This window comes from Macrotis lagotis, chromosome 1 (assembly GCF_037893015.1).
Source record: "Macrotis lagotis isolate mMagLag1 chromosome 1, bilby.v1.9.chrom.fasta, whole genome shotgun sequence".
NCBI lineage: Eukaryota > Metazoa > Chordata > Mammalia > Peramelemorphia > Peramelidae > Macrotis > Macrotis lagotis.
In genome coordinates this window covers 873,370,652-873,395,649 of record NC_133658.1, presented here as the reverse complement: position 1 = coordinate 873,395,649, position 24,998 = coordinate 873,370,652, and the positions used below count along the sequence as shown (strand labels likewise).

The 24,998-nt window shown below is 40.8% G+C and overlaps 1 protein-coding gene across 1 annotated transcript in view; it reads right to left on the bottom strand.

Moving 5' to 3' along the window:
• The window catches only part of UBR4 (ubiquitin protein ligase E3 component n-recognin 4), a 160,818-nt gene that overhangs the window by 56,758 nt on the left and 79,062 nt on the right, over positions 1–24,998 (bottom strand). The window contains exons 61-77 of the mRNA XM_074218273.1: positions 24,534–24,630; positions 23,023–23,130; positions 22,538–22,654; positions 21,123–21,332; positions 19,937–20,086; positions 17,505–17,732; positions 16,283–16,361; positions 15,749–16,012; positions 14,477–14,645; positions 11,872–12,016; positions 11,178–11,263; positions 10,152–10,239; positions 9,478–9,671; positions 7,570–7,809; positions 6,864–7,002; positions 458–583; positions 195–323 (exon numbers count right to left, since the gene is read on the bottom strand). Coding sequence (XP_074074374.1) covers positions 195–323; positions 458–583; positions 6,864–7,002; positions 7,570–7,809; positions 9,478–9,671; positions 10,152–10,239; positions 11,178–11,263; positions 11,872–12,016; positions 14,477–14,645; positions 15,749–16,012; positions 16,283–16,361; positions 17,505–17,732; positions 19,937–20,086; positions 21,123–21,332; positions 22,538–22,654; positions 23,023–23,130; positions 24,534–24,630 — 2,569 coding nt within the window. The remainder of the gene's footprint in view (positions 1–194; positions 324–457; positions 584–6,863; positions 7,003–7,569; positions 7,810–9,477; positions 9,672–10,151; positions 10,240–11,177; positions 11,264–11,871; positions 12,017–14,476; positions 14,646–15,748; positions 16,013–16,282; positions 16,362–17,504; positions 17,733–19,936; positions 20,087–21,122; positions 21,333–22,537; positions 22,655–23,022; positions 23,131–24,533; positions 24,631–24,998) is intronic.

Here is a 24,998-nt window from a genome sequence, read left to right as displayed (position 1 = left end):
CCACTCCCTAACAGAGACTCTCCCCACCCCATGCTTACCCAAGGTCACCGCAGAGAACAAATTCAAAGGAGCTAATCTTTCCAACTGATCTGGTTTAGGCAATACCAGGGTTTGGGTTCATGAATAAAGGATGCTGGGATGCTTCAACATCACCAGGGATACCAGCAAGTCCCCCTCCCCCCAAGTTTTCATACCTGTATGATTTTGGAGAGTTCATCAAAAGAATTCTTACAGTCTCCACAATACTCTTGGGCCAACTGTAGGATGTAGCGATTTACACTGGCTGATGTGGAGCTGATGCCCCCAGCACTACTTGAATCATCCTAGAAGTCAGAAAGGCAAGTTACTCAGCAGCATTCTCCCCCAAGGGCATGTACACATCTGGGAGCTCTTAGCAAAGGAGCCAACCCTCTCTGCTTCCTTCCCTAGAACACCCCTAAACTTAATTGGATATTACCTGAGGCTTTTCAGGAGCTGCCTCATTGACTTTGCAAAGTAGATTTTCCAGCTGTGGTCTGTGTCCCATTAGCTGGTGATATACTCGGTCAGCTTTATCCAGGAGAGTGTTGATGTTGGTCACAGCCTAGGGATGAGAGAAAGCAAGAGAGCCTGGGTTAGAGCTAATCTAACTTTCCCATACAAAAGCACTGGATGTCATCAAACCCATTAATGGTCATCCGGTTTTTGCATAAGGCTCTCCAGGACTAGTGGAACCATACTACCTCCTAAATCAGCCCATTCTTGAAAAGCACTACTAGGGAGGAAGCTTTTTGTGCATCAAGTTTAATTTTGCAACTTCCACCTAAAGCTCCTAAACTTTGTCCCCTAGGTACAGGCAGAAAAAAAATCTAATCCTTATTCCATAGGACAGTTTTTCCAGCACAACTTGTAGAAAGCATTCATTTCCCCTCTCAGGCTTCTTTTCTACAGACTAAATATCCCTATTTCTTCAACTACATCACATAAGGCTATAATTAGAGGCACTCTGCCAATCTGGATACTCTCTGGCTTACTGACAGTAAGAGTTACTTAAAATCTGACCAGGCAGAGTATATATAATGGGAGCACCCTCTCCCATGGCCTGCAAATTATCTCTTTGAATGAAACCTGCAAGTAGATTTGCTTTCAGGGCTGTGGCAGTTAGAAAAGGTTTTTAGGCCATTAACCCACTCAACCCAATCTTATCTCTATTAAATTCCAATGTTATTTAAGTTGGTTCTGGGTATGCCAAAACTTAGAATCCTGAATTCTTACTTAGTCCTAGAGTATGTTAGCTCTACCTCCCAGCTCCCTGTCATCTGCAAATCTGATAAGTACACTTAACTCCATTTGCCTTGCAAAAAAAACCTAAAAAAAAATCTGGTAAGTATGCCATCTAAGCCTTCCCCCAGGGCCAATGATAAAGATGGTCCAGGGCCCAGCACAGACTAGGGGCCTCCAGGGAAATCCTCCACACAAGACTACCTCAAACCATGAAGGTTGGTCATCTAATCAGTTCTGAATGCACCAATGGTACTGTTCCTCCATCTTTCCATTAAAATAATACAAACAAGCTTTGCTTCACTAAGGTCCAGATAAGCAATATGCATAGCATTTATTAGTCTATGGATCCTGCCAATCAATCAACAAACACTAAAGTGCCTACAGTGTGCCACTGTTCTGTAGCTGGGGCTATAGAAAGAGGCAAAAGAAAGTCCCTAATATCTAATGGGGGGATACAACAAGCAAATAACAATGTACAAATAAGAAAAGGACAAAAAGGACATAAGGAGGATACTAGAATATAGATAATGGGATTTAAATGGGCACTTAGAATTTCTGACCTTTTCTCTTTTCTTCCTCAATATTAAGTGGGAGTTTTTGGTATCTTTGGAACTGCATTCTTAAGTACTTCTCATCCATCTTGAACTGACTACCCCTATAAATTGTAGGCCATAAACATAGATATGCCTATCCTTAACACTTAACCCTCTGAAATTTGCTCATAATCCAAGATACAAGTCAGACTATACTAAGAATTTCTTCTCTAATCCAAAGTGGTGATTTTCTCCCAATGCTCCTATTATCACAAGGGAACATTTAGTTCTTTGCTGAGAATTAGATCCAAGATGGAATTTCCATTGTTAGTTTCTCTGTCTTTAAGGTCCTCAGGGCTTTGTCTTCTGACTCACTTTCTCTGCGAGTAACCTAAGCACCACCTGTCATAAACTGAATCGTTTATATGTGGTTTTCTCTTCCTGAAAGCAAGAGACTGTATACCCAGCACTGTATTCCCAATCAATGTTTTTCTATTCCAATCAATAAAGGAAGTAAGAAATAATTAGCCATTCTATTTTTGAAAGGGAGAGTACCAATAGCTCCAACTGAAGTTACTAATGCATCCTGGTTCTGAGTCGGGTTTATAGTCTGTTGTTGGTAGATTTTTTAAACTCATCTATTTCTCTTCTGTCCATCTGGCACATAGTCTCCTCCAAAGACAATATTGCTTTTGTAGCCCTTCACTCAAATATTCTTTACCAGGCTTCCTCCCTCTGAGTCTTGCATCTTTCATATGAGTATGCTATTGTCATATGCAATGCTACTCTTACCACTCTTTATACTGACCCTTGGTGTTTTCAAACAAGGAATAGATCTCTTTAGAATGCTTCATGTCAGTCACAGATCTCCTCAAACTAAATGTTGGTGATATTTCTGAGGTCATATTTTCCTCTTTGCATTAGCATATCTAATTCCTACTACCTGGATTTTTTGCATTTTTATACAGACATGAGGTCATGGGTTTAATTACTGGTTCCTTTCAAAGATTACCCCCCCACCATGAGCTTCTATTAAATGCTAGTTATCCTTCCCACACCACAGTTATTCTCTAAGTTGGTAGATAAACTTAGACATTATTTTCCTGCCTCTTCCTTTTCAGCTTAGAGTCCTTTTGATTAGACTTACAACACTCTAGGCAAAGTCTTACCAATACTGATCAAGTGCACTTTATACTTGGCCAAGAGTCTGTCATTCAATAACTTGTGATCCAGAAATCATACATCAGTAAAACCCATTCTCCAATACCATATTCTTTTTTTTTTTAAGTTTTTGCAAGGCAGTGGGGTTAACTGACTTGCCCAAGGTCACACAGCTAAGAAAGTATTTTAAGTGTGAGAATTTTGAACTCAGATTCCCCTGACTCTGGGGTCAGTGCTCTATCTACTGCACCACCTAGCTGCCCCCAATACCATATTCTTTTTTTTTTAAGGCTTTTGCAAGGTAAATGGGGTTAAGTGGCTTGCCCAAGGCCACACAGCTAGGTAATTATTAAGTGTCTGAGGCCTAATTTGAACTCAGATACTCCTGACTCTAGGGTTGGTGCTTTATCTACTGCACCACCTAGCCACCCCTCAATACTATATTCTTAACTATATCTTTACTTCCTTGAAATATCATCTCCAAATAATTCTAGTAAGTTTCTCTATCCTCAGAAGTCTTATTTTGATTTATTTTTGGCCTTAGGTTCAGATAATTTGTGAAATCAAATCATTCTTTCTTTATAATCACAACCAAGTTTGAAGACCAAGAGTTCCACATTTCCCACAAAGTAGAATGGTGTCCCTGCTGGAAATGCCTGACTAAAATATGGTTTTTACATTTTCAATTTTTGTTATCTCATATATGAGATGTACCTTTTGGTTACTGAAAGCCACCCAACAAGGAGTGAAGCCAAGATGGCAGCATGAAGGCAGCATTTCCTGGGAACTCCTCCCCCCCAACTCCAAAAACCAACAAATGATAACTCCAGCCAAAATTTAGAGGGGCAGAACCCACAGAAAGACTGAGTGATATATTTTCCCAGTCCAAGATAACTTAGAAGTTCCATGGGAAAGGTGTGTTTCATCAGGACCAGGGGTTGGAAAAAAAGCTGCGGCCACAGGGCAGCCCAGCCCAGAGATCACTGGTAACAGCTTCAAGGGGCGGGGAGAAAACTCTGCTACACCAGAATGAGTGTGGAGTGAGGGAGCAGCAGCCACAGAATCTGCAGCGAGATTCTGGAGAAAGCAGCCTGCACCTCCAGAGACAGTTAAGGGGTCAGGGAAGACTGCAGAGATTTCTCTGCTCTCCCTCCTGGTAGGACTCTGCTATTTGCCTACACTCAGATCCAGTTTGCAGTTTGGGCTTTCATACTAAGATAGCAGGATCTTCGTTATAGCTCTATGACAGAGAGAAGTAAGGGTGTCATCTATATATCAAAGCACAGGCAAGAGAACAGGAAGGAATAAAGATCCCAGTGGGGTATCCCCCCCCAAAAAACCCCAAAGCCTTGGAAGTACTGTCTTGGGCTGAGGAAATGAGTAAACAACAGAAAAAGAATCTGACCATAGAGAATTACTTTAGTCCCATGGAAGATCAAAACACATACTCAAATGATGACAAAATCGAAGTTTCTGTATCCAAAACCTCCAAGAGAAATAGAAAATGGGCTCAGACTATGGATGAGATCAAAAAAGACTTTGAAAAGCAATTAAGGGAGATGGAGGAAAAACTGGGAGGAGAAATGAGAGTGATGCAGAAAAATCATGAAAACCAAATCAAAAGCTTGGAGAAAGATATACAAAAAAAACTGAAGAAAAATAATATGTTAAAAAAACTAGTTTAGGGGTGGCTAGGTGGCACAGTGGATAGAGCACCAGCACTAGAGTCAGGAGTACCTGAGTTCAAATCTGGCTTCAGACACTTAATAATTACCTAGTTTTGTGGCCTTGGGCAAGCCACTTAACCCCATTTGCCTTGCAAAAAAAAAAAACCCTAAAAAAAATTTTTTAAAAACAAACTAGTTTAGGCCTAAAGGAAAAAGCAAAACAAAAGGCAAATGAGGAGAAGAATGCCTTAAAAAGCAGAATTGGCCAGCTGGAAAAGGAGATAAAAAAGTTCTCTGAAGAAAATAACTCCAAAAATAACTGCAGAATGGAACTAAAGGAAGCTGATGACTTTGCAAGAAATCAGGAAGAAATAAAACTCTTCCAAAAAAGCCAAAAATTAGAAGAAAATATGAAATATCTCATTGGAAAAACAACCAACCTCAAAAACAGATCCAGAAGAAATTATTTAAAAATTATTGGGCTATCTGAAAGTCATGATCAGGAGAAGAGCCTAGACTTCATTTTTCAAGAAATAATACAGCAAAATTGCCCTGAGATCCTAGAAGCAGAGGGTAAAAGAGTAATCAAGAGAATTCACAGGTCACCTCCTGAAAGAGATCCCAAAAGAAAAACTTCAGGAATATTATAGCCAAATTCCAAAACTCCCAAATCAAAGAGAAAATTCTGAAAGCTGCCAGAAATAAACAATTCTACTACCGAGGCTCCATAGTCAGGATCACACAGGTTCTGGCAGCTCCTATATTAAGGGCTTGTAGGGATGGGAATATGATATTCCAGAAGGCAAAAGATCTAGATTTACAACTGAGAATCAACTACCCAGAAAAACTGAACATTGTCTTTCAGGGGAAAAGATGAACTTTCAATGAAACAGGGGACTTTCAAACTTTTCTATTATCTTTTTTTTTTAGGTTTTTTTTTTTTAAAGCAAATGGAGTTAAGTGGCTTGCCCAAGGCCACACAGCTAGGTAATTATTAAGTGTCTGAGGCCGAATTTGAACTCAGATACTCCTGACTCCAGGGTCAGTGTTCTATCCAATGTGCCACCTAGCCATCCCCAAACTTCCCTATTGAAACAACCAGAGCTGAACAGAAATTTTGATCTCCAAGTATAAGACTCTGGTGAACCATAGAGGGAGTAGAAGAGAAGGACTAACTATGAGGAACCTAATGATATTGAACTGTTTGTATTCCTGCATGGGAAGAAGATACTGATAACTCATATGAACTTTCTCATTTATAAGACTGTTAGAAGTAACATATATATAGACAGGACATAGGAAGGAGTGGGAATATAATGGTATAAAATAGTAAAAAGATGGAGTCAATGGGTGATAAAGGAAAGTACTGGGAGGAAAGAAAAGGAGATGAAGAAGAAGCTAAGAAATTTCACAAAAGAGTCAAGAAAAAGCTTTTTCAATAGAGTGATAAGAGAGAAGGCAAGGGGGAATGAGTGAGCCTTCATTCTCATCAGAAATGGCTCAGAGAGGAAATACCATACACACTTAAAAGGATGAGGAAAACTATCTTACCCTAGAGAAAAATAAGAAGGGATGGGATAAGGGAAAATGGGGGGGGGGGGGGGGAAATGGGTGATGGACAGGACCAGGATGAAAGGAGAAAGAGAACAGAATAAATGAGAGTGGGGAGAAATAGAGTAGAGAGAACAGCTAGTAATAGCAACTGTGGAAAAAATATTGAAGCAACTTCTCTGGTAGACTTATGATAAGGAAAGCAATTCACCCCAGAGACAGAGCCATTGGAATCTGAACACAGAATGAAGTACATTTTTTTTCTCTCTCTCTATTCTTGAGATTTTTCATCTTCTTGGGCGGGGAGGGAGGTTATGTTTACTCTTATAACACATTCAATTTACATTAATGTATAGCATGGAAACAATGCAAAGACTATCAGACAGCCTTCTGTTGGGGGGTGGGAATTGTAAAATTCAAAACCTTACAAAAAATGATAGGTACATATTACTATTGAATATGATTGGAAAACAAGTAAAATGTTAAAAAAAAAAAAAGAAAGCCACTCAACAAAATCCTAATTGAACTAAATGGATCATTATTCTGATCCAATTCACTTCATAAAATTTAAAATCTTGATAGTCTTCTCCTCTCTCCATCTCACAAAGTTAATTATCCTTTACTCCAATAGTTATACCTAAAGTAAGATGAGATGGCACAACTACTCTCAGTCTGCGCCTATCCTCACCTTTTTTCGGTCTTCTTCATTCTCAATGGGATCCACAGCACAGCAGGGCTTGGCATAAAGCATGAAGTCAAAGCGAGCATATTTACAGAAACCACAGGCATTGCACAGGAAGGGATCCTTCTCATCATAGTTGATGGACCTAGAAAGCCAAAGTAGCCAATCAAAGGGACAGCAGAGGTTTGAGAGGCTCTCACATCTCACAGTCAGGGATCATGTCAGATTTATTTTCTGAAAATTAGATATCATGTATAATACTGAGTTATTATCAGATATTAGAAGGTGAAGATAACCCCAGCAACATGGAAGATCCTTGTTATATCCTTGATTTTGACTGTGATGGAGTACACTAGAGGTAGCATAGAGCCCTCACTTGCTGCCCAAATAGGATTAAAATGTAAATGGGAAATATTTAACAAAATGTACCACAAACCTTAGATAATGTTAATATGAGGTTTTCTGAGTCAATATGCAGCCTTTAGAAATATTTTTGTGTGGGTTGGTGGCCTCATTTCTATTTGAGTTTGACACCACTAAGATACATCACTTCAGTCTTCTACTGGGCCCAATCTGAGTCCTCATAATTCCACCAACAACTTGAAAAATCACTGGGTATGCCCAGACTCTATTGTCTTATGGAAAACACACACCCCACCCCACCCCCATTCTCATTCTCTCTCTCTCTCTCTGACCTCTCTCTTTTTCTCACCTGCACTTATGACACTGGTAGACATTCTCCCCACAGTTGCCACAGACTCCTGGGTTGGCAGGAACAGAGGCACTGCATCGAGGGCACTGCAGGGTCTCTGTGGAAGCCTGGTAGTTTTCATAGAAATCTGCAAACTCAATCATCAGATTAGAGGCCACAATAGGCAGCGGCAGGTCAATCTTCACCTCTGTCTGCCCTGGAGTCAACTGTACCTTCTTGGCTTTGTGCCAACGAGCTGGCCTAGGGAACAGAAGCTCCTGGTTAATAGTCTACAACACAAGAGTCTAAGACCTCTCATCTCTAGTGTCATCAAGAGACAAAAGTAAAAATTCACAAGCACCTAGGTAATTATTCCAAGGTAAGTAGTTAGAGGAATAGTAGACAATTGATTCATTCATTTTATTACCTGCTATACTTTAGAGAAAATAGTGAGATAGCCAAGGAGTGTGTGTAACCCCTTGCAAACAAAGTAACAAACTTTGTACTTATTTAAAAGGTTGATTTCCAAGAAAACCAATTTAATAATGTCACTGGCACTCACAAATAATAAAGAAATGCAGCACCTCAAAGTAAGTGATGCTGAAGCTGAAAGCCTCAAGAGATAGATCTAATACAAAGGATGGAACCAGATGACCCTCTGAAGTTCCATGACACTAAGATGGTAACTACTCCCCTAACTGATTCTATTTCTTTCAGCAGCCATTAGGACACTCAGTTTGGAGGACCATAACTAAACTTCTTTAGGGAAGTTAAGAAACAGTGCCCTTGAATCTAAACCAAGTGTCAAGAATAATAGCAAAAATAAACACAATTTAAAAAAAAACTAAATTCAGCATCCCTACAAGCCCCACCCTATTGCCCAAAGAATAGTTAATTATACCATCTATCTTGAGGAATAGCTTCAAAACACCATGAATTTCTGCCCCAGGTCAGAGTAATGATTTTTATTTTTGTTCACATACTTCATGGAATCTTTCAGCATGGCTTCTGGGAATGTCCATTTGAGGCAAGGTGGCCCACCCTCTCCTCTCCTTCTACCCACCATTCTCCCAGCTCCAAATGCAGGTGGCAGCACTTCCCTTTATAATAAGTCAATGTTCTCTACTTGAGTAGGCTTAGGTAGGAAATGAGGAACTTTGTAACTACATACCAAAACTCCCCCAAACCAACCTGGGTTCTGTATGAGGCTTTTCTAGTTAGCTTCCCTCCCAGACCACATTCACTGTTAACAATGTGCTAACTTCCTGGGCTCTGGGCCTGAGCACCAGAATAAGGTCTAATTCTATGAAATCCAGAACCACTGCCTCTCCTCATAGTTCTTTCATCTTTGCTCTTCCTCACACTGTACTGTCCTGAATCTAAACTCAAACAGATGTAGGAATGCCCAAGACTGTGTTACATGACATGAGAAAGAATAGGAAAAATTTAGGTAGAAACTGAAGAGATTTATAATGGATAAATTCTGAAAGATCTACTGCTGGTATACAAAGGAACTACATATTGAAATGAAGGCACAATATTCCACAAAGTCAACAAAGTGGTTGCTCCTTTTGACATTCTTTTCTACAAATCATTCACCTTTCAAGTCAGGTTTTCATATTTACAATTAAAAGATAAAAAGTCAAGAGGAAATGATGAGAGGAATCTATAGCTACACCTTCCAAGGGACAGGAATTTGTAGAAGGCTGGCCCTTGGGAAATCACAATGGGAGGCCTGCCTCTTTCAAGATCTAAGTATATTCTCCATGTCCCTCTAGTTCTCTAGCTCTCATTCCCTGGCCAAAACTGTCAGAAAGTTCAAACAAAACATAGGGTGCAGATCCCTGAAATAAAAAGCCAGCACCTTTAAATTGGGCCTCCCAGGATTACCATATCCTCCAGCCCCTTCCCAAACCTGAAAATTCATACTTATTTTTCAGCTCCACGATGGCTTGTACTGTTCGATTGTTGTAATATAGATTAATGGTTCGCACCATCTTCGTCCGCTTCAGATCACCAATCTTCACTGTCACTTTGCTGATAGTATGGCTGCCAATGAGCTTCACTACCTGCTGAGTAGTGGTGTATCGAGTATCCACTTTGATGGAGGAGAGCTTGATATACTAAAAACAGAAAATGTGAGGCAATTAGAAGGATAATGGGTCACCCAGTCTCCTTCTAAGGTCATTCCCAAATAGTCCATGAATATATTCTATTTGAGATTGAAAATTCAATAAATGTATTGTGGGGTAGTAAAACAAACACTAGACTAGAAGATGGAAGACCTGGGTTCTAATCTAGGCTTTCACTGGCTGTGTAGACTTGGGCAAATCATTTCACATTTATATCTCAGTTTCCTTATTTGCAAATGGAGATATTTGCATCATCTACCCCATAAAGCATTATAGGGAAATGTTTTATGAACCAAAAGTGATGTGGAAATATGTTATGACCAAAAATCATCTCAAGTCTCTGTACTATAGTCTGGGGTGTCTACTCCTTGCATTTTCTTATCAGAAATGGGAACAAGTAAGGTACTCTTCAGCTTTCCCCAGAACACCACAAACACTGTAGTGTCCTCCATGGCAGTATTGAACACTTACACAGAATGGCACTTCTGGGTTGTTACACACCAAGCAGGGATCACTCTCTAGGTAATAACCATCAAACTCCACCAAACCAGATAGAGTGCTAGGAAAGAAACCAGGCCAGACGTGAGGAAAATTCTTCATTTCTAGGATTGCTAAGCTTCTCACAGGAATCAATAAAAATATCTTGAATCAATAGGACTGCTCACAGTCCTATATTACTGAGAGCATGAAAAATAAGAAATTCCTTCTCCCAGGATTTGAGTATCAGAGGAAGGAACTTCCACACTAATTTAGAAGACAGTGCCTTTCAATAATGAAGCACTATTGCAGGATGCATCTCCTGGGATGCAAACCCAACTGCTTTCATTTTTTTTATTTTCTAGGCACAATGAACTCATGCTATTTTAGACAGAACTGTCTAATTGCAATAATTGTCATTAATTTCAAAACTCTTTTTTTCTTCATGGTGATCCAAGATTGTTCCTAAATTCTGATGTTCTTTTTTAGTTTTATCAGATTTCTCATGAGATCTGGTGGTAAATCAAATCCACCCTTCCTTGAAGAATATGGTTAGTTTCAAAATTTCAGTAGTTAACTCTGCATCTCACTTTCCTAGGGAATCTTCCAGATTTAATAAGGAAAATGATGGAGGCCTATTCAAAGCCCAAATGAAGACCATGACTCACCTTTCCTCATTGTTATTAATGTAAAAATATACACATCTCATTTACTTCTGTGTTATCTGAAGTCTAGGAGCAGATAGGTGGTGCAGTGGTTGGAGCACCAGCCCTGGATTTAGGAAGACCTGAGTTCAAATCCAGACACTTAATGATTACCTAGTTGTTCGACCTTGGATAAGTCACTTAACCCCATTGCCTTGCAAAAACCACAAATAAAAAAGATTAAGGACTCTAATCTGTTGTCTAAGTTCTGCTTACCAACTATTTCACAATCTAGTATGTGCTAGAAACTCAAGTACACCTTCAGATACACTGGTCCTTTAGTTTTCCCAAGAGGTAGGAGACAAGGCAAACTTACTTGTAGATGTTGGAGTTGGGATGATTGGTAAGAATATGGTTTTGGGTTCGGAGAATTTCTACAGCCTTCTGCGAATATTCTTTCAACTGAAACACAAGTTAAGAAATGATTCTAATATATAAACCAAAGTCTAAATGGAAGAAAACTAGCAGTTCTAAGGTATTTCAAGTCTAGTGCCAGGGGAGCTAAGAGAAGTAGGGTTAATTCCTAGTTATTTCACTTGTTACAATTCCTTATGGTCTTAATGACAAGTTTAGCTTAATAATTTTTTAAGTATTCTAGTCTCTGCTTTGGGAAGTATCCTGGTTCCTGCCCAGAAAAGCTAGGCAACAACAATAATGTAACTATCAACCAGTGGGATAACTTTTGAAAACAAGTTAGAAATTGGCTCCATTTGCTCTATGCCAAGTAACCTTAATGAAACTTATCTGTCACTCCTATTTCATACACCTATGCTTAAAAGTCTAAGATTGAGACCATTTTCATGTACAGCTTCGATGTTAAAAAAATGCTGGGAGTATTTACTACTAAATATAAAAGTGATTAAATACATTAAAGTGATCTTCAATGTGGACTTCCTCTCTAGGACTTGGAGATAATGCCCTTAGCAAAAGAGCAAACTAACTCCTCACCCCGAGTAGAAAAGCAATGAGGCAGTGTTTTGTCTTCCTGAGGTGTAAGGTCATAATGTTACCTTTTTTTCAGTTTGTGGGGTTTTCAATGAGAAATATCCAAGCAGGTCTACAAACTGGGCAGCCTTGCGGCCATAGGCTGGTAGTTCTGGCCAGATGGACCACATCAGGTCCAAGAGGAGCTCCTGCTGTGATTTGTTGGAGTTTCTGTGGGCAAATGACATATTACTGATTAAAGGAAGTTTGAGACTTTACCTACCTAGGTCTCAAAAACAACAAATTCTACTAACTTTACTAAGTACCTACTATTCACAAGCCACAATGCTAGGTAGAGGGGATACACACACACACACACACACACACACAGACAAATAGAGACTCAATATAGATTCTACACTCAAGGTGTGTATCTTTTCCAAGAGGGGATACAACACACACAAGAATCAGACAAAGTATCACAGTATCATGGAGTAAAAGAGACACAGATAAAGCAGCATGGGAGAATGTGAATTGAGCTGATTATGGAAGGCTTCACAGAACAAAGGATCTGGGTCCAGAAGGAACATAACTTAGTGGAACGTCAGAAGGAACGAGGTTCAAATCATACACCTTTGGACACTTATGCAAGTCCCTGGGCAAGTCATATAACCTCTCGTAGTGTTTCTTTAGCTATAAAATTAGAAAAATAACAGCACCAACCTCAGAATTAAGGTGTTCAAATGAGATGATGCATCTAACATATTTAACAAATGTTCCATTGCAATCTACATGTCAGCTAGATGAGCAACTGTAGTAAAATGTAAAATGATTTGAATAAGCAGAGAAAAGGAGAGAAAAGGTTCCCGGTATGGAGAACCAGCCTGTCTGGAGGCCAGAGAAAATAAGATACAAGAAGTAACCCAGCTTGGCTACAGAAAAGGCATAACTATTCAGCTCCTGCTTTTCTGATGTTTTCTTTCCTAAGGAGGAGGATTTTTAGCCTAGGAAAGATAGAATGAAAATGGTTAATAAGAAATTAAGACCCACGGAGAAAAAACATATGCCCCTCCATGATTCCCCAGCCATCACACATCAGATCTAAATGAACTACATCTCAGAATTTAAAGAACTTTCAGGTGTGACCACTGATCTTTGAGACAGTGTGCAGAAGAATCACACAGCTAAAGGACAAATGTTTTGATTCTAAAAAAAAAAAAGGAGGAGCGGCTAGGTGGTACAGTGGATAGAACACCGGCCCTAGAGTCAGGAGTACCTGAATTCAAATCCAGCCTCAGACACTTAATAATTACCTAGCTGTGTGGCCTTGGGCAAGCTACTTAACCCCATTTGCCTTCCAAAAAAAAAAAATTAAAAGGGGGGGAAGACTTGAAATGAATAAGGAATAAGACTTGGATTCCTGGTAAGATTTTTAAACACAGCATAACTAAGTTTAATTTACTAGTACTAAGAGAGTGAACACTGAGATAGAATAGACTAACCTTACTTTTTTTACTTTATGAGTTTATTACTAAACTAGGAAATCGGGGGATACTGGAGACTAAGTATACCTGGATTTCAGTTAAACATTTTACTAAGCTTTTCATGATAGCCTAGGAGGAAAATGAAAATATATGGACTTTATGATAGCAATTACATGTTAATTAATGACAAGTGATTAATGGAACATATTCTTTCTTTGAAAGGACGTCTCCAGCAGAGTGCAACTGGGCAAGGTCCTTGTCCCTATTTTATTCTGCATTTTTTGTCAAAGATAACAGATGACATACCTGGCAAATGTTTACACATCCAAAAAAGGAAGAGATTAGTCAATATATTGTAATCTCAAAAAATTGGTAGGGACCCCATTTAATAATATGAATGCAATGAAATAGCAAATAAATCCAAGGCCCATGCTTGAGAGTTCAGAAAAACCAATAGAAGTAATGGAAAGAAGTGGGCAGATGTGGAAAAACCTGGCGGGGGGGGGGGGGGGGGGAAGGGAAGGGGTGATTTAGTCTGATTCAGCAAATGATGAGGCAACCAAAAAAGCCAATGTGATTTTAAGTTGAAAATTAGAGGTACAGAATTCAGAATGAAGGGAGATAAAAATGTTCTTGTGTTCTGCCCTGGCCAGACTGCATTTGGAATACCATGTTCTATTCTGAAAACATTTTAAGAAGGACATTAACAAAATGATATCCAGAAGAGGACAACAAAGATGGTGCATGACAGCCATTCATAAATATACACTCTTGTCCAATTCCTTCATTTTACTGATAAGGAAACTAAGGCTAGACAGAAGTGATTTACCCAAGTTCTTATGGGCAGAAATAAATGGCAGGTTTGGCATCTGAACTGAAGTCTTCCAACTTATTCTACCACATCCAATTAGAATTATTTTCCTTGGCTTCAGACAAGAGAACTCAACCAGGATACACAAGGCAGATTAGGGCCCCATAAAGAAATGACCTTCCTAACAATCAGTGCTGCCCCAAGCCTGTATGAGAAGTCTTCAAACAGAGGCTCAGTGACTGCTAGTTGGCACTGTACTCTCAAAAAGACTCTTGATCAAGTGAAGGGATGGATAAGAACTACAGATCTTTCCAGTTCTGAGATGTTGTGCTCCTCCTAAGAGTCCAGCTAAACAGGCCCAAGCTTGGAACAGCTGAGTCCTGTCCTGGTCCCCACCTGTATATGTGTAATGCCAGGCAGTGGGCTTGCCAGCGCACAGAAGAGGAATTAGATTCTAGCAGGAAGCAGCGAAGAAACTGTATCAAGGTCTCTTTGTCAGCAAATTTGTTCAGTTGATTCACCAAGGCTGTGCACAGCTGATCTTCTTGACTGCCTGAGCAATCCCCTGCAATGTTAAGTCAAAAACAACAAAGAGTTATGAGCCTTCATGCAAGTGACATAGAAATTTTGTTCCTGCCCTGCTAAGTCTACCCAAGCAGCTACACTTCAAAAACTTGCCTGAAAAAAGAGCTCAAGTTGTTTGCTAGAGAACAGTGCTAGGAAGATTGCTAAATCAGTATGCAAAGAAGCAGGTCTGACCTCCCTGATCTATGATAACATTGTACATACCAAGGGAAACAGTTTATCTCCTTTCAGAGTTTAGGTTCCAACCACACTAGGGCTGACGGATGTGAAAAGACAGACAGTGAAGAAGTACATAAAAAGGAGCATGGGCCTAGGGCTAAAAGAAGAAAATCTGATGAATTAGGGAATGGCAGTCCAGGTATGCAAAGGGACCAACTCCAAGTTAACCCAGCAGTAAGTAGCAGAGCTAAGATTGGAACTCAGGGCTCTCTTGACACCAGATCTGAAACTCTCCACTACAACATGCTAAACATGCTGATCCTGTAGACAGCAGTGGCCAAGCACACAGCAGTCACACAGTGCAGCCTAAAGGAGATGGGTGTCCTGAGGATTTATGTCTGAAAAGACTGGAGCCACATGTCTCTGGGTCCTGGTTAGCAGCAGCCCTACTGAGGCATAAAGCCCTGGAACCATGGAGGTGGAAAGGGCCACCAAGATCAGCAAGCACAAAAGGCACACAAGCCAAGTAAGCTACCCAAGGTCACACAGTGAGTTAGTAAAGGCTAAGAATCCAGGCCTTGGAACTGAGGGCTCTTTCCAATTATACCAAACTGCTTAGAAAGCAACATCTTCAACACCCTCACCCTTATCACTGGTCTCGAGCCTCCACACGTCACTGGAAGGCAGCTCAAAATCATGCTTTGAGTCTTGCTGATGGGGAGAAGAAGAGCCTAGGAAGTGACACAATTTAGTATGTGACCTTTGAATTTGAGACATAATGATAGACTAAGGAACTAGCCCCAATGCCAAAAAGGACTGAAGTATTGAGGGTTCTACAAACCAAAATTCAAAGTTCAAAGAGTAGGCAGTAGTCAAGACCCTGAAGTCAAACAAGTGAATAAAACTTGGGGGGATGGCTCTTACCCTCCTTCTCTTTCTCCTTTTCTTCCTTCTTGCTCTTTTTGGTGGATGACTTGCTCTGGGTTGTTGTTTGCCCAGAACCAGAGGCCACAGGTGCAGAGGAGGAGGAGGAGGAGGAAGAGCCGGAGGTGGCGCTGGAGGCTCCCGATGAAGATGCCACAGTGAGTACTTTGCTGCCACACAAAGCACAGGAGAGCAGCTGCAACAGCACTGGGGACACTCCCTCATCCACTAGGAAACTAACTTGGAGGAGGAAATACAGGACCGCTGCAAAAAAGAGGTGAGAAGAGAAGAGATAAACAAAATTAAATCTACATCAGATCTACCCAGTCTGAAACTGACTTTTTCATTAGCCAAGATCGACTTCAATGCCTAACTTAACCATTTCCAAGTTTCCTTTACAATATGCTGCTGCAAGGAATTCATTTTCACCAAAAAAAAAAACAAAAACAAAACTACTTGGTGATAAGGACTAAAATTTTCTCTAGTTTTTGGAGATGATGATGATAGTTGGTCAGGAGAAGTGGGCCTACTTACAGTCATCTTTAATACAGAATTTCTGCCAGTTGATGGTGCGCTGGGTGGCAATTTCTGCACAGGCTTTGAGGTGCTCCATCTGAAAGAAGAACAATCCCTAGAGATGAATGACTCAAGTTGAGCAGCTCAGAATATGAGCAGGTCACTGCCCCAAGTGAAAAGATGCCAATCCCATGTTCTAGCACTAATGGGTATCATGCCTTGGACAGGGAATAATGCCTAAAGTGACTAATTGTTTGAGCTGACCTTTGTGGGATATGGTTCTTCTTATCCTCCAGACTATAGTTTTCAGGGAACTGTCCCTTCCTCAATAAGTAAGCAGTCAGGCTAGGTCTCCTCTTGAGGTAAGGGGAGAGGGAGAAAAACTCTAAAACAAGATGTCAATGTTTGCTTGTCTGATAGCTAAGGATAGCAGCCAAGGAACACCAAGAATCCTCTGGGAATGATTAGTAACAGAGGCTTTCTATCCAGCGATTCACATGAGAAAAACAATTCCATTTTCCTTTGGTCATTAACTTATGTGTATGCATTTACTTCATCTTGCTCTTAAAGAAATGGAGGCCCCCAGATCCCATAGATGACAGTTAACCAAACTACAAACATAATTATCCAACTCCTTCCAGACTGTGAAGCTATTGGCTTACACTGTAGTCTGGTAGGATGTTGGTTTTGCCTTCAGGAGAAAACAATTCTAATCATGATTCTGATGCCTCCTGAGGATGTGGTCACGGGTAGGTTCCTCTATCCCTTGAGTTTTCTAATCTCTGAGAGGAAGAAATTATTGGGTATTCCTTCCCTTGAGACTCTGCAAGCCTTCAAGTACTCTGAAGATGTACCTTGTGCTATTGCTGTTGTTTGGGTGGGTGTTATTCATGCAGTGCAGGGGTGGAGAACCATTTTTCTCTACCAAGGGTCATTTGGAAATTTATAACATCATTCATCAGCAATATCTGACCAACATTTAATTAATTTACCCCTAAAAATCTTCTAGATCCATTGGATTTTGCGTCCCGCCTGCAGTTTTTATAGCAACACCAATTGGCTTGCTTGTTTGTGCCCCTGATAAGAGTGGAATCTGAAGATTAACCCCAACCTTAGCCAACCCTAGTCAAATGATGCTCCCAATACTTAAACATGTCTCTCCAATCCAGGCCTGATCCCTGTAAGGTTGTATCCCATTGCACCCCCAATTCCCACCCTCATGGGAGCTACCCTTTTGTACCAGGCTGATGAGTGTGTCATACTGCAGGGCTGAGCCCGAGCTGGCTGTGACCACACTAGCCCGAAGGAAGATGCCTTGCTCCTCAAGCAGTTTTTTGATTCCGCGAACATGGGAATCCAGGGTATGCAAGTCCCGAAGCTGACGGTACTTCTCCTTTGAGCCACAGATGAACAGCAAAAGTTTGCGGACTTGGCGACGTACGAATGGTGTTTGCTGAATCATTAGATACTTGAAAAAGCAATAAATAAATAAATACCAACATTTTGGGGTTGAGTTCACAGAACCTCCCCAGAAATTGCATTCGCTTGGACACTAACTTTTTGTAGGTTCTCATTCACACAGACCCAGCCTATTAATAAACCTTCCCACTTCCGTGCACTTCCCCTCCAGTCCACTGTGAACATTACCCTCTTCAAAAATCTTCATCTCTTGCCTAATACTACTTTAGCACCGATCAAACTTTTTTATTGAGCACATGAGGTCCTCCAAACCTTAAATCCTGCCCTATCTTTCTAGTCTTTTCTCAATTTATTCTTCTTTATATACTCTCTAAGCTATGACTTCAGTCTAAATGTATTATGTTCTGATCAAGAATATACATCACCCAGGGAAGCTAGGTGGCACAATGACTAGAGGCACCGACCTGGAGTCAGGAGGACCTTAGTTCAAATCTGGTCTCAAACATGTAATAATTACCTAGCTGTGTGACCTTTGGCAAGTCACTTATAACCCCAATGCCTTGCAAAAAAACAAAACCAAATAAACAAAAAGAATATGCATCATTCACATGCTTCCATACTTTTTTGGTCACTTATTCCCCACATCTAAATTGCCTATTAAACTCCTAAAGACAGGCTGGTGTAGTGACTAGAGAGCTAATTCACAAGACCTGAGTTCAAGTACTGCCTGACTTCAGCTATGTGACCAATGGAAAGTCACTTGACCTCTCATTACTACAGGCCACTCTTCTTCTCTAGAGAAGGTGCCAACCTGCATAGCTAGATGGTGTTTCCTCACATACAAATTCCTTCTATCAATAAAAATCAGTGTTTCTATCGACATTACACTCAACTCGTGCATAACCTTTAAAATCAAATTACCTGTCTATCTATCCTATCTGTCTACCCTGGTGAAGAGGTGATTCTAACTTAAGATAAATTCTTGATTGTTGCCATTAGCAAAGAAACACAATATAATTCAAAATTACATCTGATTCTTTCTTTTGGTTTTAGAATATGTTGCTTATTTGCATTTGAATTTGGGGCTCTGGTGTTCTGGGAATTCAATTCCTATATAATAATCTAAATTTGATCCTAGGGAGACCTGATAAAGTAGAAGCTTTGTATAGCTCTCCAATCTGATCCCAATTCCTCTCCCAGGAAGTCTTCTCCATCCATCTCCTCCATTCCTTAAGGTAGTCATTTTTTCCCTCATCTCTCTCTCAGCTCCAAAATACTAATTGTTGTCATTGTTCTCTATTCAAGTGTGTCTAGCTTAATTAACTTTTAATGAATGATCATCTGACACTGTGTATTGTAGTTGTCATTATTCATATCATTCCCTATCAAGAAATAAACTTCATGGCAGAGATTATGACTAATCTAAACGTAAGGGTCAAGCCCACAACAGGTAAATTCTTCTCAGCTCACTACAAGTCAGGAAGTCCTAGAAATTTTTAAGAACCCTGCTCTACTCTTTATTAAGCTTACCTCAACAGTGGAGGACAGATACAGAATGAAAAGAAGGAAATCAAGTGAATGAAAAAGCAATCACAGTATCCTTCCTGCTCCAAAATGAGTTTAGGGATTTAGAAGCTAGGGACAGCCCCTGTACAATCAAAAGGAAGTCAGAAGGGAAATACTAGGATCTCTTCTCTAGCAAATGGAAGCCAAAAAGGCTGAGAAGTCATTGCTTTTAAACAAAACATGGTCACTACAGGCTAGCTAGGTAGCAATTCTCCTTTCCTCATGTTAATATGCGACTATCCCAGTAAAATATGGAGAAAATTGATGTGTAAGAGCTAAGAATTAAAGAGTTTGACTTCTGCTGGGTAACTTGGAATACAGTTCTCAACACCTAATAGGCCAGAAACTCGAAGAATCCTTTATCCTGAATAGGGAGTGGCAGCTTCCACCACATTCCTGAATCAAACATTCACAAGTCACCTTCTCCAGGAACCACTTCTTGATACTCTTAGATAAGTCCTCAAATTTCTCTTGGAGCTTGATCTGACTTTCCTTTACCCCTATTATATTGCAGCACACTTATTTATGTTTATGTCTGTCCTGTTGCTCATTAACCTATAAGCTCCCTGTGTATTAGAACTTTGTAAATGTTCCTAATGATACCTTACACATAACAGAAGGACTTAGGACTTGTTGAATTAACAAGTTTTTATTGTAAGTGGACAATCTTTCCAAACCATCACTTACCTCTGATAGGAAGTAAAACCATGAATGATCAAATACAGGAGGTGGTATACGAGAATTAGTGTCAGCAATCTTTTTGATTTGATAGGGCAGCCGTAGCACCATCTCTGTCAGAAGCTGGGTGTAGGCTTCAAACACATCTGCTGCATGACCCTGGACAGACAGCATTTGTGAGAGAATGAATGAAAAATGTCTTTCAGAGTCTAGAGCATGTGCTCTGAAAAGAAAACTCTGCCTGGTCAGCTCACTACATCCAGAAGAAGGAAGCAACTCCCTTTGACTCAAAGAGCTGTAACATTTCATGATATATCTTATGACACAAGGGATGGAGTGAAAGGAACATGGAAGCTAGGTACCAGAGGACATAAGAGTTGAACCTGGAGTTCAAAGTCCCAAGGTCAAATACAGCCTCAGTATGACCCTGGGCAAATTGCTTCATCTGTTTGCCTGTTTCCTCATCTGTAAAATGGGGGTGATAATAGCACGTACTTCTCAAGGTTGTTGGGAGGATCAAATGAGCTAATATTGGTAAAGTTTTATAAATCTTAAAGTGTGCCATAAATACCAGCTAATTATTGTTATTCTCTGCTCAAGTACACAGTTTGAGCCTCACAGGTTGTCCAGGGCTGTTTAGAAGCAATCTGGGGATATTACATTGCATCACTTAAATCTCAATTAAAAGATTATTAACAGGAGACCAGAGCAAGCAGTAGAAGTCAATGCTATTCTTAACTAATCAGCATTCCAAGGCTCTGCACAGTATGTTCAAATGTGTGTCTCTCTACATTCCATGTAGCTGAAAGTCCAGGAATCACAACAGAGATGCTGACTTTGTGCCCATAAAGGGCTTTAGCCCCTAAAGAGTTTTAAGTGACCTTACAAAGAGCATTGGTTTTTAAAGTCAAAAGACCTGCATTTAAATTGTGGCCCTGAAGAAACCACCTGTGTGACCTTTTCTCTAACCTTCTCTCCTCATCTGTAAAATGAGAGAATACCCAAAAATTTTTTAGAGGTACTTGTCAATAAGAATATTATTTCTCTGCCCACCAAAGTATACAAGTAGGTGAGGACACACAGGCTTATGGTGGAGGAAGGATATGCCCCAGAAATGCAAGTTAGGCAGGCTGGCTCCCTCCTACAGCCCCTGACCCCAGATGAGAACAGATTTGGGGGCGGGGATTATCTTTACCTTCACATATTGCCGAAGGAAGAAAGGACTCATGTCAGGGGGGGAGGAGGTAGTATGGGGTTTCAGCAGTTGGCTGGTGGCCACTGGCTCCTCATCATTCTGCTGGCTCTTCCAGTAGTCCAACAAAGACTTGAGCACATGTAGGCAGTAGTCCACTGCTCCAGAGCTCAGCAGCGCTGCTGCCGTGGCACTGGAGATGAGGGAGGATGACTGAAGGGAAAGCAAAGAAGAGTTACATATACCCTGGGAGACTACCTGTAAAGCAAGGAGGGCATAGCTGTCAAAACCAGGACCAGCATCTGTGGAGCTATAAATCCAAAGGGAGCAAGGGCAATGGCAATGGTAAAAAGGGCAATTTCCAGAGAAGAATAAACAGAACACTTTTGACTAAGAACCCTCTTTTTTTTGAAGTATCTAGTGTTTCTCACACACATGTGACACGGGTTAGGGGATGTGGACTACACAGGTCAGTGCTCTTTCCCCACTAAGGTAGAAGTGTTCCTCTTCTTCCCAGGGCACGAGGGGAGCTTTCAAGAGTGGAATCGGGGCAGCTAGGTGGTGCAGTGGATAAAGCACCAGCCCTGGAGTCAGGAGTACCTGGGTTCAAATCCAGTCTTAGACATTTAATAATTACCTAGCTGTGTGGCCTTGGGCAAGCCACTTAACCCCATTTGCCTTGCAAAAAAAAAAAAAAACTTAAAAAAAAAAGAGTGGAAACATTGTGCCCTTGTCTAGGCACTGCTGAACAGCCCCAATTTTCCCAGGGAGTCCTGCAAATTAGACCAGTTTCTGGAAAAGGCTAAGACGAGAAGCTCAAATGAAATGACAAGAGGGAAAGAAAAAGCTACTGTAAATAAAACCATTAGGAGAGTCTTGCAAATCCCAACAAACCCCACAGCTCATAAGCTCATTAAAATTGGATGCAGTTCAGCCTCAATTTCTAACCTCTCAGCTTTGTGTTAATCTCTTTTCCACCACCACCACACACACACACACACACACACACACACACACACACACACACACACACACACACACACACACACACACACACACACACAAGAGACACTTTGTCTCTGCTCCATGATGAACTTATAAGAGCAAACAGCAAAAGAATCTGCTTAACTATAACTGGACTGAACAAGAGTTCTCTGCTTCCCCCCCCCCAAATGGGCCTGCCAATTCCCTTTTCAATGAAAAACTGCTGGGAGAAATTAGGGGTCTGGAAGGGCTCCTCAAGAAAAATGTAGCCTTCACCTGTCTTCATAGTGGTAAGGGCCAAATGGACCACCATCCAGAAGTGGGTGCTTCTGAAATGGTTTCCTGGTGACCAATCCAGGTAATAACAAATGTCTCCTTTTTCCTAGGGCATACCCCATCTGATCTGTGCTCAAGAAGTCACAGGTCAAACTTACCTCACAGATGGATGACTTGGACCCTGACTTGGTCCTGGACATGAAGACACTCAGCAACCTCATCACCACTAGATGGACCTCATTTAGGGCACAGCGTTCATTTTTCTTTGAAACATCCTTCAAAGAGAATATCATCAGTTGAAAAGGGAAGCCCTGAAACCCACCCATAAATTCCTGAAGTGAGACTGTGCTAAGAAAATCACAACTAAAGGGTCTCTGTGTTGATGACTCAGGGAGATTATGTCGCTTGTGTTATAGGGAAACACAGCATCCAGACACAGAAATTAAGAGTTCCAGAGAGCTAAAATGCCTCATGAAATGAAGGAGTTAATGAGGAGATTTTGAGAGCAACTGCTCTGACATTAGAAATGGTAGAATGAAGTAGGATCTCTGTCAATCCTTCAATCCCCAGACAGAGGTCTGAGGAACAGAAAAGAGAGATTCAAGTTACTCTCCAGATTCTATAGTTGACTCTCAGGATTCACCTTTTTGTCCATGCCCAATTCTGCAATAAGCTGAGACAGCAAGTTGTCTAGAGCACCCTTATCCTTCTCGTCTTCCCCATCCAGGTCTGTTGTAAGCATCAGAATGACCTAGAAAGCAGCAGAGAGGCAAAGAGAAAAACTGATTCAGAGAATAACGGCTCTGAATACAGGGTATTGTCAAAGGGCAAGGTTTGACCTAATTTCCTCTCTTGACAAGAAACAAATTTCAGTTATCCACAAAGTACCCCTGTAAGATGGGTTGGGATGGGGGAGTGGGGATTATTACCACCATTTGATATAGATGGGTAAGTTGAGGGGCTGAGACTTCAGCACTGAGAAAGGACACCAAGGGAATAATCTCCCAACAGGAACAGAGCACAATTAGAACTATCAGGCAATAATGGAAAGAATGCTGGACTTGGAATCAGGTTTGAATCCCACCCCTGACACTTACTAGCTGTGTTACCATGGGCAAGTCACTTAACACCTCTGAGCCTCAGTTTCCTCATCTGTAAAATGGGGATAATAATACCCATAGTACCTACTTCACAGTGTTGTCATGAGGATAAAAAGAGATCTTGTCTATAAAGCACTTTGTAAACCTTAACACACTATAAATGTTAACTCTTTATCATCATCATCATCATCATCATCATCATCATCATCATTAGTATTATGGTATGGAGGGAAGACCACTAAACAATAGCTAATGTGCCCAGGACTTGTGCTTAGTGCTAGGGATACAAAGACAAAAAAAAAAAAAAAACCCGAATTCCTGTCCTCCAGCAATCCACTGGGAGAGCAATATGACTGTAAATACATAAGTGTAAATAATAAGTAATTTGAGGAAGGGTGGCATCAAGAGTAGGGGCAGGGGAAATGAGTGACCAGAAAGGGAGGTAGCCTCAGTGCCATCAGACTCAAACAGATGGATCGATGAGGCTACACATCAAGCCTGACCCTGCAATGTGGGACGTGACACTTGAGCTTAGCCTTGGAGAAAGATCAAGGTTCTAAGAGGTGGAGGGAAAGAGGAGGGAGGCACTGCTAGGCAGGAGAGGAAACAAGAAAGCTACTTCTGAGGAACAGCAGAGTGCAGAACATGCAGAGGGGAGGAATGTGCAAGATGGAAAAACTCTATAGAGAGCCATTGGGGTTTATGAGGTAGATGGATAACTTGATCAGAACTGTCCTTTAGGCAGAAGACTACTACAGCTGAGGAGAAAGGGGGTGGAGATGAACCAGGGTGCTGGCCTGAAGAGCCTGATCTTGGCTAACTACTCACATAACACTAAATCATGGATTTTGCTTTTCTTATAAATGAGGGAACTGATCTAGATAATCTCTACAATCCCCTCCAGTTCTAATCTTCTATAATCCTGACACTGAGTAAGACCTTTATTGTATTCTCCCAGATCCAGGGGTCATTCAGCAAGGGGAGAAAGGAAGGGTACACAATCATGGCCTACCCACACACAATGTAATCAGCTCCAGTATGACCTGACAGGTACCTGCATATACGGGATGGCACGGACACCACCTACACTGCGCAGCTGGGGCAAGGTCTGCAGCAGCCTCTCCAACAACATCAGGCGGACCATGTGCAGTCTTATTTAAAAAAAAAATCAGACATGGGATACTCATCATAATTTAGAAAACAAAGGACTCTCCTTCTGAATTAATGATGAATCAATGACCATTGATTAGAAAATATCCTTTTGTTGCTAACAATAGATGAGGATTCCATTCAGAATAGCCAAATGAAGACTCAAAAAGCCCATAGGCTTTCTCAAGTTAAAAAGATCATTATCACAGTTAACCACAGTAATAGGACAAAGCAAAGCAAGTCAGATACCTAGTCATTTCAACAAGGTAGATTAAGGATTCAGTGCTTCCTACCAATTTATGGATAATGATAAGGCAGGAAAAAACTTGAGTGAACTAAGTCAGATTTTTTTGACATCTACAATGGGATT